The following is an 11,933-nucleotide window of genomic DNA, read 5'->3' as shown; positions in this document are numbered from 1 at the left end:
TTAATGACCTTGAACCATGTCGTCAAGGTCAGTCAAAAACTATCTCGAGAACCGATGGGTTTACGGATTTGGTTCCAATTAGAAAGTTGTTACTCGCCATATTATTAGTTCAAATAACTTTGTTTTCACCCAATTTGACCAATCAGAAGCCGAAAAATTTAACTTTTGCGAGAAAGAATAATTAATGCCTTCCGGTGACATTTCAATTGAAATGTTGAACAACACTATGAGCTCCGTCGTTAAACGAACTCAAGCGTGTATCGTAGCCGACGGTGGCATCATTGATTATATATTTGATTTAGTCACATTAAAACTAATCAGATTATTTTATTATCAAACGCTGAATTCATTAACCTTAAATTTATCGGCTTCTGATTGGTCAAATTTGGTCAAATCAAAGTTATTTGAACTAATAATATGGCGAGCAGCAACTTTCTAATTGGAACCAAATCCGTAAACCCATCGGATCTCGAGATAGTTTCTGAATGACCTTGACGACACGTTTCAAGGTCATTCAATTTTACACTAGTAAATGTTCCCCTGCACGAGGAATGTTCCATATAAATTTTAAAATTTTCAAAACAAAAGTTTTTCAGTTATTTATCATTTTTGGTTTTTGAAATTTAAACGCTAACGTTAAAGTTGGTAAAATAACGAAAAATTATTAAAATGGTACAAAAAACTGATAATATAACCATCCCCTTCGTTTCTAAAAGTAGTTAATTGGGAATTTCAAATTTAAACAAGCGTTTGCTCTATTTTTCGCCTAACCTGACAACATATGTACAAAAGTGACATAATAAACAAAAGTGTGTAAGTTCCTATACTTTCCAATGCTAAAGATTTACTGAATGCTGCTATTGAGATCGACCACTTAGAAGACTAGGCAACGATGGACGATGCACCCTTTTTCTGTTTTGTTCTTTCAGGTTTTGTATAAAAACGTAGATAGATCTTGGAGGAGAAAAGTATTCTGGAGTGGAAAAGTCGGGCGCCACCTGCGGCTTTGTAAAATTCCCATCATGCTCTTTTTGGTCGGACGTCATCAAGCCAGAATGATGGCAGATAAAGCTGACGTCCGACCAAAAACCGGGGTAGTCTGGGTAATTCTAACAGCAATAGGCGGGAAAGGACGTTCTTATTACCGCTATGGGATTTTCCACTCCAGAATACTTCCCTTCTCCAAGGATAGATGGCGGTAGCTTTTCCGTCGAGTGTAAAAAAGCCAATAAGCCTGCTAGCCTTCTCCAACGCTTTCTTTCCACGGAAAACACCAAATGAAACTTTGTTTCACACGGAAGATACAATTAGGGGACTGTAAATGGAAAATACTGATATTCATTGCGCTATTTAAAAGGTAACCATGGAAACAAAATTTGGTGATCGCGAGGCACGAGCTAAAATACAGATTGACAGGTGGATGACGCGTTTTTCGTCATGGAGTTGGATGGGGCGTACTTTAGGTCATATCCCGTGAGCAAGGGTTCATTAAAGAAAACACCTTTAAGGCATACTTCCGAGTTATTATGTTACATATGCTAACATAAATTTATAAAAGAAAACTAACAATCAACGTCAGCAGAAGTAAATGTACCGAAGTTATCGAGATAGCGGTAAGAATCGGAGGTCGTTTTCCTTATGAAAATGATGAGAAAATCGAGTCAATATAAAAGCTAATTTCCATCCCCGTCTTTTGACGCGATAAATTGCACTTGGGAATTGTGGGTATAGCTATTTCTATGTATAAAAAATGGTTTCATAAAAACAAAAACGTATTTTTTTGGCCTAGGAGCGCGCAAAATTTCAAATTCGAGGTCAAAATGTAACTTCATAAGGAAAACGCCTCCAACATGGAGAGTATAGCAGTCTGATAACTTCGGTTCATTTACTTTTGACGTCAGACCATCGAAAAAGCTAACCGTTCAGTGTTATACTTATAAGTATTACGTTACTTATGGGGAGCCAATGTTGACCAGCAGCGTATGAGAAAGTGTAATTATATTAGAAGACACGCATTTCACCGGGGCGGGGCGAACGGGGGGTGTCGGTTGACAATGTAAAAATTGGGTTAAACTAGTTAGGGAGGTCTCCATAGAAACCGCGCAGTACGCGTAGTTACAGGAAAGGGTCAATTATATTGACCACAGCAAACTGGGCAGAAACAATTTAAGACTCGGAACCGAATCCCGCCCAATCGCTTCGAAAAACATTAAATATTTACCGACCAAAATCGATAAAGAAAATACGAAACTCAACGATGAACTCCGATAATCGACGCAGTTTAATAAAAAGATTCCTCAACATCGCCACGGTGGCTCCGTTCCTTTTCAAGACCAAGAAGGACCCCAACCCGTTGCGCTGTAAGCTTCCTCCTTAATTACCTCCTTTCGATGATTTAAATAATATATCAATTACCACTAGTATATTGGTTTTATTAACGATTATATAAATCAAATACAGGGTTTTTCAAAAGGTTATGCGAAGATTTAAAGGAGTGGTTAGCACTTTCGCCTCGCAGCGAGAGGAGCGGGGTTCGATCCCAGCTTGTGGCACTGGGTGAAAACTCGGAACAACTCCTTCCGCGTAGAGTTTGCAAGTTCTCTCCTCACTGGTTTAAGGGGTTTTCCCTCGAGTTCTTCGGTTTCCCCTTCCATAAAAACTTGTTGCCACCACTCTCCTACGCGTTGTAACTCGGTTATTGACGAGTCCCAAATAGGACGAAACCGGTCTACCGTTGGAATTTCTGGCTATTTAATTTAATTTAATTTAGTTTAATTTAGTTTTTCACTCGAAGATCTATTTGGTCCGAGTTTCGCACCTTTTCGTTCGCTCGAAGACCTATCGGTACGAGCTATTAGTAAGTTTTTAAATTTCTTCAAATTTGTTTAGGGTTTAGCTTTATTATCCCTTTTCATAATGGACTAATCTACTTATTCACTAATTATATAATCCTTTACAATGCAGTCCATAGGTGGTTCCTTAATTCCTTTTAACTTAACCTGAATTAATGGCTTCAAAAGTCGCTTGATGACTTAGGCCAAGGGTATTAGCCTAGCTGATTATTTAGTATGCCTGTTTTTGTCCCATTTTCCTACGATGAGTTAAAAGAGCGCCAGAGAGCTTCAAAGTGTGGCCTACTAGCCCCTGGAAGTAGGCCGCAACAATTCAAAACAAAGCAGCAGGGACTTTAATTACTGTTTTGTTTAAGTTTACTTTTTTACGCTGGTTAACCTCGATTTGTTTACAAAGTGCTTTTTTACCTATCACACAAACCCAAACCTTGATGTTCGCGTTTCCTTGCTGCTTGGTTTAGCGCTTGTTGCAACCTACTTCCAGACTTTGAAGCTCTCTGGGACAAAAACAGGCATACTTAATAATCAGCTAGGCTAATACCCTTGGCATACTTCTCAACTCACCCCCTACAACTCCTTCAAATTTTTGCATAACCTTTTGAAACACCCCGTATATCAATTACCACTAGTATATTCGTTTTATTAACGATTATATAAATCAAATATAACGAGAACTTTACTCGATTGAATTTTACGCCTAGTTTCGGATTCAGAAGTAGTTCTACTCACGCAATATTTCCGTCATCAAAACGATAATGGCACCATTAACAAAAGCCAATTTCAAGATATTATTCAAAAGAACTTTTACATCAGAGACGATCTCTTATTGGACCGAAGTAAATAAATTTGTTTGCTTTTTGACCATTAATGGTTTTAATTTAAAGGGGAACGGTCAAGCTTTAACCAGTTAGATAGCCCTATAGCCAATTAAAAACTAAAATTTAGGGCGAAAACCGCATAAAAAAATATTGAGTGTTTAATTTTTAATAAAATAAAGAAATTTCGGGAAATCGAAAAGCGCGCGTCCGTCGCGACACCTGGTGAGAAGTCGGTGAGACATAAGTATATGTATTTGTACCCCGCTGCTCCGCCTTAAGCACTACAGCGGCCACCAAAACAACCAGCCCCGGACAAAAGTGCGCTTTGCGAAACAACGTTCGGCCAGTGAGACAGCCATTTTGACCGCCTCACATATAGCAAACAAACGCCCTCATCACGGCCCAACAAAAGGCGACACCATGGGCTGCCCGAGACCCACCCTCGCACAGCTGAGGACTAGAGTGGCTTCCTCTTCCACTGCAAACTACCCTCCTTATGACGAGTGTGGAACACCCATGAGGTACCAGTGACCCAGCGCCCCGATCACATGACCTTGAGAGCCGGGTATGGAGCCCCCCACAGGCTCCAGTGACCCCATCACACCAGTAGATAGGGACAGTCGGTGAGACAGAAAAACAACGTAAAAGCGCGCGCTGCTGAAGACGCAAAAAATATGTTTTGCACGCGCGGCGCGTTCCAGTTATAAGAGACCTAAGCCTAAATGGCACGATTTTAAAAGTTAGGATAGTTCGGAAATCGCTCATACGGGGTTAGGTTAGGGGCGCTGGCGGCAGCCCCTAAGATGGTGGCGAAAATTCAAACCTGGCGTTATTTTTCTTTTCAACTTTTTGGTCCAAAAGCTATTTTTTCAAGACAAAAAAAGGTAGGTGTTAGTATATTGAACATCTTGTTAATCTTTTGAAACGGAAATAAGGCCATATTTGGAAAAGCTTGGCCGTTCCCCTTTAAATAAAATAACTAACGATTGTAAGAGCTCACGTTAATAAGGGATCAACGAAGTCAGGAATCCATACCTCTACTTGGAATGCTTATCGCGGCAGATTTTCGTCTCGATGTGGCTGCCGGTTTTTTTTACGTCATTATGTTAACTTAACAAACAACAACGTGAGAGGGAAGCGCGCGCAGAGGGGATTATCTCTCTCGTAGGCGGGGCCAAAGCCGTCAGAGTGATCTTACCATACGCGATACGGCAGTATAAGCATTCCAAGCAGAGGTATGGATTCCTGACAAAGTTTAATAGAATATTAAACTACATTGGCGCTAGTTATGATATAAACAATCCGTGTAAGTGCATAGTCCCTTTAAAGGGATAATTAACTCTAGTTTTTCGGTCGGTCAAAGACTAAATTACGCGCCTGTATTGGTCAATCCGTCCTCGTGAAGTCAATTCTTTAGTCGTTGCCATAAAAACTATGTTAAGCTTTTTAAATATAGATATAGAAGTCAATCTGTTATTAGCTTCTGGTATTAGCATAATTCTAATTTCTAATAGTCCATGATATTCTACCGTATGTATAGATTTTTTTCTAAACATGGCTTCGAAAATCTCTAATTAAAATATTTAGATAACTACGTAAGTAAGTAATAAAAGTAAGTGTCATACTTATGACAGAGTATTATCGTTGTCCTTAAATTTTTAATTGGCTTGTGTTGCGCAAGTAGCTATAATTATTTTCTAATTGCCAAGGACGATAAGACGCTACTCAGTTCGATTGCAAGTCCACAATAGGAAATGCCATACTTATCCTTATTACGTTACTTATGATGTTATACACGGGGCGCAAATTAAAATTTGACTTTAGAAAATAAAACATTTAACCCGAATTTAGAGCAGCGCCGATTGTAGTGCCGCGGTGGCCGATATTGGAACAGTGTTAGGCTTAGTATCTTTAACTGGTGATCTAACGCTTTCAATGGGGGGGGGGGGGGGAGAGGTTTCGTAATTCTCTCGGTAGGAGCGCTGGCGGTAGATGCAATTTGCTTAAAGCAAGCGGTGGCTCCGGTCTAGTTGCATTTGCTCGCACTAGATGTCGTTAGCGTATAAATCAGAACAAGTTGAGTATGCATCAAAATCTTGCCTAATAGGTGTGGCAAATTGGGAACTTCTCGAATTGATTGGCTTTTCGGAATCACTTGATTATTCACTTATTAATAGTGAGTGTAGGGAGCTGTTGGTTCGCGTGGCTTGCAGGGCTTGCAACCACCCTCCTACGCATTGTAACCCGGCCACCTGAAATTCCTAAATTAAAGGCTCGATGACTTTGGCCTAAGGTGGTGCCTTGGGTATTAGCCTAGCCGATTATTATTACTATTATTATTAAACTCGTGGCCAATAGATCGCGGACAACTCGCATTTGCTTTAAGTCCCCGGAAGGTGCTGCCACCTAGGAGCAAAAAACACAGCACCCCACACATGGAGAACGCAGCCCGTCAAAAGTCGTGTATTTTCTTGCGTACAGTTTTAATTGGTTACACGCTTTAGCGCCTGCTGCCGTCGGAAGGGAAAATTTGGAAATTGTCTTCCCCCTTTCCGTAAAACGTTCAGCGTAAAGGTTCGTCCAATGAAATTTGTACACAACACTGCGTTAGCGTGTTTAAATGCTAGCTGCGTTCTCCTTGTGTTTGTTGCTCCTAGATGGCACCTAGACCCGTTTTTAGAAGCATTTTTGTAGTTTTTTGCTTTAAGATTCGAGTCCATTATATTAATTTAATATACGTTTCATCATTAGTTTTTAGGGTTTTCGACGAAAATGAAGACGGATCCATCTGTAAAAATGAATGGTTAAAAGGATTGTCGATCTTTCTCAGAGGAACTCTCAAAGAAAGAATTTATTGTAATTTATATTTGCCTTATTTGTCCAATTAATTTAATGATAATTTATTAATTTTGACAGTTTGTTTCAAGATATATGATTTAAATGGTGACGGATATGTGACGGCGGAAGACATTTATCCTTTGCTTGAACACTGCTTTCGAAAAGTACTGAGCTTTTAAACGCGCTTATTCCAGCAAGGAGAGGAAAAATCCAAACTATGCAAGTGCGTTCTACCATAAGTGTATAATATTGTTACATAAGTGTGACACTTACTATTCTTCACATGCAAAAGTTTTACTGACAAGACGGACTGCATTACGGGATTCGTCGCCATTTTGCGTCCGCTTGCTTCCGCGTCAAACGTAGCCTTTGACAGCGCCTCGCTAAGGGTAGATTTTCCTCTTGCGATGACGTCACTTCGTTACTAACTCTCAGTAAAATATTCCCCAAAGTGACAAACATATGGAATAATATTATAAACTTATGGTTCTACGTTACAAAATGTTGAGTTTTCGCAACCCCCCTCTCCTTTTTATCGTAGCATGTGACCAAGAATCTAAGGAGAGTAGGGGACTTACGGTTAAGGCTTTAAAAAGCGCGCGTGAATACTGCCGCCGGGTGCTTCCCTGGAAGACTATTTGGTCCACCTTTAGTTTTTTTTTGTGTTGTTTTTTTTTCTTTCCTTTTTTTGTAATTTTCACATAAAACATTTATTTTTAAGTTTAATAAACATTTTAGTTCAAGGTGGACAAACTAGTCGTCGTTGAAGTCGATTTCTGGCGTAGTTTCGTAAAAAAAGCTTTTGCGTTCACGATCAATTTCCACAAAATGGCGCCGTTGTTGTCGGTTAAATGATTAGGCTTAGTACGTTATAGAGCATTTATTTTTTAAATTGGTTCTTTAAAAGTTTAAGTAATGGTAATTAACCATTGCGTTGAGTAAAAATAACCAATAAGCTGAAGTTTTTTAATCAAATTAACTGGAATTAATTTCATTTCTAAACTTCAAAAATGTAATAAACTAAGCCTAACCTAACTTTATCGCACGTACTGTCGCCTAAGTCCCGACTAAGCCTCAACTTTATCGCACGTACTATCGCCTAAGTCCCGACTAAGCCTCAACTTTATCGCACGTACTATCGCCTAAGTCCCGACTAAGCCTCAACTTTATCGCACGTACTATCGCCTAAGTCCCGACTAAGCCTCAACTTTATCGCACGTACTATCGCCTAAGTCCCGACTAAGCCTCAACTTTATCGCACGTACTATCGCCTAAGTCCCGACTAAGCCTCAACTTTATCGCACGTACTATCGCCTAAGTCCCGACTAAGCCTCAACTTTATCGCACGTACTATCGCCTAAGTCCCGACTAAGCCTCAACTTTATCGCAAGTACTATCACCTAAGTCCCGACTAAGCCTCTCGTAGTCATATTTGAACCGAATGCTTGAGGCGCTTCAAAGCGGCTGGTGTACCTCGGTAAGCCTTCCGATTTAGGCCACGCCTACCGTATCAAAATATCGGGAACGTTGAATCCCCTTATAGATTCTTGGTCCATGGTTTGACGGAGCCACGTCGGCATCTTTATATCTCTCGGCAGCTTGTTACGTCAAAAGCGCGTTTCATCCCACCCCGAATGTTTTCCCCCGAAATCCCAAGGCCGAAGCGTTACCATGGGTCAACCTGTATCCTAACTGTAGCCGTTTTTACGCACTTGCATCACTGAATTTTAACACAAGCGTATTGGTATGTTCCATAAGTGTGACAATTTGACTAACCGATTTTTGGGATTTTCAAAGTGATTACAAGATGTATATGTTTTTTAGTAAACATTCCACCAATAATATCGGTATATCTGTAACATCACAAGTGTATAATGTTATTACATAAGTGTGACAGTTCCTATTCTTCACGTGCAAAAGTTTTACTGAGAGCTATTCACAAGACAGACTGCATTACGGGCTTCGTCGCCATTTTGCGTTCGCTTGCTAACGCGTCACAAGTAGCCTTTGACAGCGTCTCGCTAGGGGGAGATTTTCTACTTGTGGTGACTTCAATTCGTTACTAGCCCTCACTAAAATATTCCCCAAAGTGACAAACTTATGGAAGAATATTATAGACTTATGGAACTGTCACACTTATGTGAGAAATACTTATATACTTATGATTTCAAAGCACCAAACTATTTTGCAAGGCCCCACCGGAAGCCGAGTTGGACGAAGCGGCGCACGAACTCATGGAATTGATCCTTTTAAAAATGGTAATTTGAACAAATTCTTTTAGCAATAGATTAACTTTTAACAGTCGCAGTCTAATCTTAGGACCGGGACAGGGACAACAAAATATCAAGCGAGGATTATTTCACTTCCGTGAGCAGAGAACCACTATTGTTAGAAGCGTTCGGTTCCTGCTTACCCAGCAATAAGGTATTTTCAATATGAGATAGAGAGCTGCATTTCAAACCGAAACTTTACCATTCCCATTTCCGTTCAGCCGAAACTTTACCATTCCCATTTCCGTTCAGCCGAAACTTTACCATTCCCATTTCCGTTCAGCCGAAACTTTACCATTCCCATTTCCGTTCAGCCGAAACTTTACCATTCCCATTTCCGTTCAGCCGAAACTTTACCATTCCCATTTCCGTTCAGCCGAAACTTTACCATTCCCATTTCCGCTCAACCGAAACTTTACCATTCCCATTTCCGCTCAACCGAAACTTAACCATTTACATTTCCGCTCAACCGAAACTTTACCATTTCCATTTCCGCTCAACCGAAACTTTACCATTTCCATTTCCGCTCAACCGAAACTTTACCATTCCCATTTCCGCTCAACCGAAACTTTACCATTTCCATTTCCGTTCAACCGAAACTTTACCATTCCCATTTCCGCTCAACCGAAACTTTACCATTTCCGTTCAACCGAAACTTTACCATTTCCATTTCCGCTCAACCGAAACTTTACCATTCCCATTTCCACTCAACCGAAACTTTACCATTCCCATTTCCGTTCAGCCGAAACTTTACCATTCCCATTTCCGTTCCGCCGAAACTTTACCATTCCCATTTCCGTTCAGCCGGAACTTTACCATTCCCATTTCCGTTCAAATAATTTCCCCACCATTCCCATTCCATTTCACATCAGTTTTCTCATTCCCCACCATTCCAGAAATTCCCATTCCCAATTTAAAGTATTGAAACCAGATTGAAAATCCTTTCCCGACCATTCCCGAAGTTCGGGAAGGGTCGGGAAAGGATTTTCCCGAACTCAACATAACCTTTTCATTCCATGCTCTGAAATTACACATAAATCTGATTCCCGTGGTTTTTACACGGTTACCGTGGTAATGGTAAAAGATCGTTTTCATGCAGCTACCTACAATAAAACAAATTCAGTATTTCCAGAAGTTAATCATTAAAAGTAACCAGACTCTAATCGTTTCTACCATAAATATCGAACCTTTTTTTATCCTTTCTGAGTCTACGATGGGCGGCACTGTTCTGCATTCGAGGGCATTTCGCGTTTTAAGGGGGAAGACTACAGTGGCCATTGTCTACTTTCGCGCTATTTCAAGCTGAACTCTTTTAATTTGGTATTTTAACTTATAAAATTAATATTTATGTGTAACACAGCCTCTTGTTTAGTGATTAAAATAATTTTGACAATTTTAAATTTAAAAGTAATTAAGTTATTACGTTTTAATTCGGACCCCCGGAGCTAAAAAGTTGGGCAAGCGCCCAAACTACCCTTTAGTTAGGACCTTATATCTCTTTAACTATCAATACTAGAATTATCAAAATTATTTTAAGCACTAGAGGAAGCTTCAGCATAATAAAAAAAATATAATTCAATTATGTAATTGTTAAAACAGAAACGTTCAGCTTGAACGAAAAAGAGGCTTTTACTGTACTCTTCCCCCTTAACTGGAGAAAAAAAAATGCTCTTAATTCTTATAATCATTTATATAGACGAGGTCCATAATTTTTTCATTTAAATATATTTGTGTTCAATCTAAATATTTCGTGTTATTATCTTAAGAAACAGAATTTGCGCTAAGCCTTGACCTTAAAAACAGTCAATTTCCAAACGTTATCTGACAAAACCGTGCTTTACCATTGCCACCTAGCGGTAGATTTAAAACACTGGCAATGCGCTACTTCACTAATATCGTCGGCGTTAGTACGTAGATTGGAGTGCCATCTACTATCGAAAAATTTAAATTTTTTGTATTTCATTTGCTTTCGAATAACTTTCACAGATGGCGCTACAATACCTACAGAAGTATAAAGTAGAGTAATGTTTCGCGGAACTTCAATAGGCGCTAGCATAAATTGTTTATGTCTCGTTCAATTTGTTAAAAAGTTCCACGCGCACCTTAATATTTTAGCGTAAAAGGCTCGCGCATTTTTTCCCATCTTTCTTTCAGAGGACGTCACTTACTTTAAAATATCACGAGGACCTTTTTAACAAGTTGAACAAGACATAAAAATATTTTGCGCTAGCGTTTATTCGGAAAACTTGTCATCGTCATTTACTTTTGGCGTAATTAAAACTAAAAATACTAAAATGGTTGGTGTTGACTTTACAGACTGTTAAAGGTTTTATGGAAAAGCTTGCGAGGAAGAACGACGAATTTTCATAATTAATTTAATCAATTAATGGACAAAGAGGAGGTCCGTTTGGCTGAAATTTATCTGTAATATATTTTAACGCTCATTTATCCCCCTCTATATCTTTATACAATTGGTCCCTCTCATCAAGCTACAGAATTTCTTAAAATTAAGACTATAAGATTAAATTAAATTAATTGATATTAAAATATTTATTCTAATTTTAAACGCATTTCGTTATTTCACTTCGAAATATTTACACTATGGGTAGTTATAAACAAGTTGGCAAGCCAAAATATACCTTTCCTCGGAAGAATTGTCCCTAGTGGTATTAATTTCTCGAGATAACCCTTAAAGATATATCTCCGCAATTGAGAGTTATTTGTTAAAAATGTTATCCCAGTTCTATCCCGCCCGGTATAAAATTTTAATTATAATTAAAATAATTGAGACGAAACGACCAAATTTAATTTATTCAGAATATCATAAGTTAAGTAGTTACAACAGTGAATTAGACGTACTATAACAATGCACAATTGAATTAAACCCTTTTTACAGTACAAGTTTGTCAGTTGAATATAATACAAAGCAAATTTTAATGAAAGAAATATCTACAGAGGGTATTATAACGACCGTTCGCTTTTTGGTTTATAATTTTAACGGAATCGGGCCGATTTTAATTAAACGACAGTTTATCGAAATTTTGTTAAAAGAATATTCCCTAAGGCCGCGCGATAAATTTACGAGAATAATATCCCGTCGCCGTTATATCGAAAAATTAGTTGATTCGGGATTGCCAGAACTTTAATGTTGTGGG

At 38.9% G+C, this 11,933-nt stretch overlaps 1 protein-coding gene across 1 annotated transcript; it reads left to right on the top strand.

The window, feature by feature from the left end:
• The first annotated feature begins 6,519 nt into the window (after positions 1-6,519).
• Positions 6,520-11,220, top strand: LOC149925870 (calaxin-like). Its single transcript, XM_090160223.1, has 5 exons — positions 6,520-6,526; positions 6,587-6,672; positions 8,701-8,766; positions 8,828-8,932; positions 11,095-11,220. The coding sequence occupies exons 3-5, from the start codon at positions 8,743-8,745 to the stop codon at positions 11,146-11,148; spliced, it is 183 nt and encodes a 60-aa protein (XP_090016349.1). The 5' UTR covers positions 6,520-6,526; positions 6,587-6,672; positions 8,701-8,742; the 3' UTR covers positions 11,149-11,220.
• The last annotated feature ends 713 nt before the right edge of the window (positions 11,221-11,933 follow it).

The sequence above is a fragment of the Leiobunum rupestre genome, chromosome 10, assembly GCF_980474605.1.
Source record: "Leiobunum rupestre chromosome 10, qqLeiRupe1.1.hap1, whole genome shotgun sequence".
Classification (NCBI taxonomy): Eukaryota; Metazoa; Arthropoda; class Arachnida; order Opiliones; family Sclerosomatidae; genus Leiobunum; species Leiobunum rupestre.
Note: the sequence above shows the minus strand (reverse complement) of the source record. Positions and strands in the feature narration are given on the sequence as shown.

Bases quoted from the DNA above. Each gene is read 5' to 3' on its own strand.
- LOC149925870 (XM_090160223.1), top strand. From the start codon at position 8,743: ATGGAATTGATCCTTTTAAAAATG. The intron at 8,767-8,827 runs GTAATTTGAACA...GTCTAATCTTAG, and splicing joins AATTGATCCTTTTAAAAATG to GACCGGGACAGGGACAACAA. The intron at 8,933-11,094 runs GTATTTTCAATA...TTGACTTTACAG, and splicing joins CCTGCTTACCCAGCAATAAG to ACTGTTAAAGGTTTTATGGA.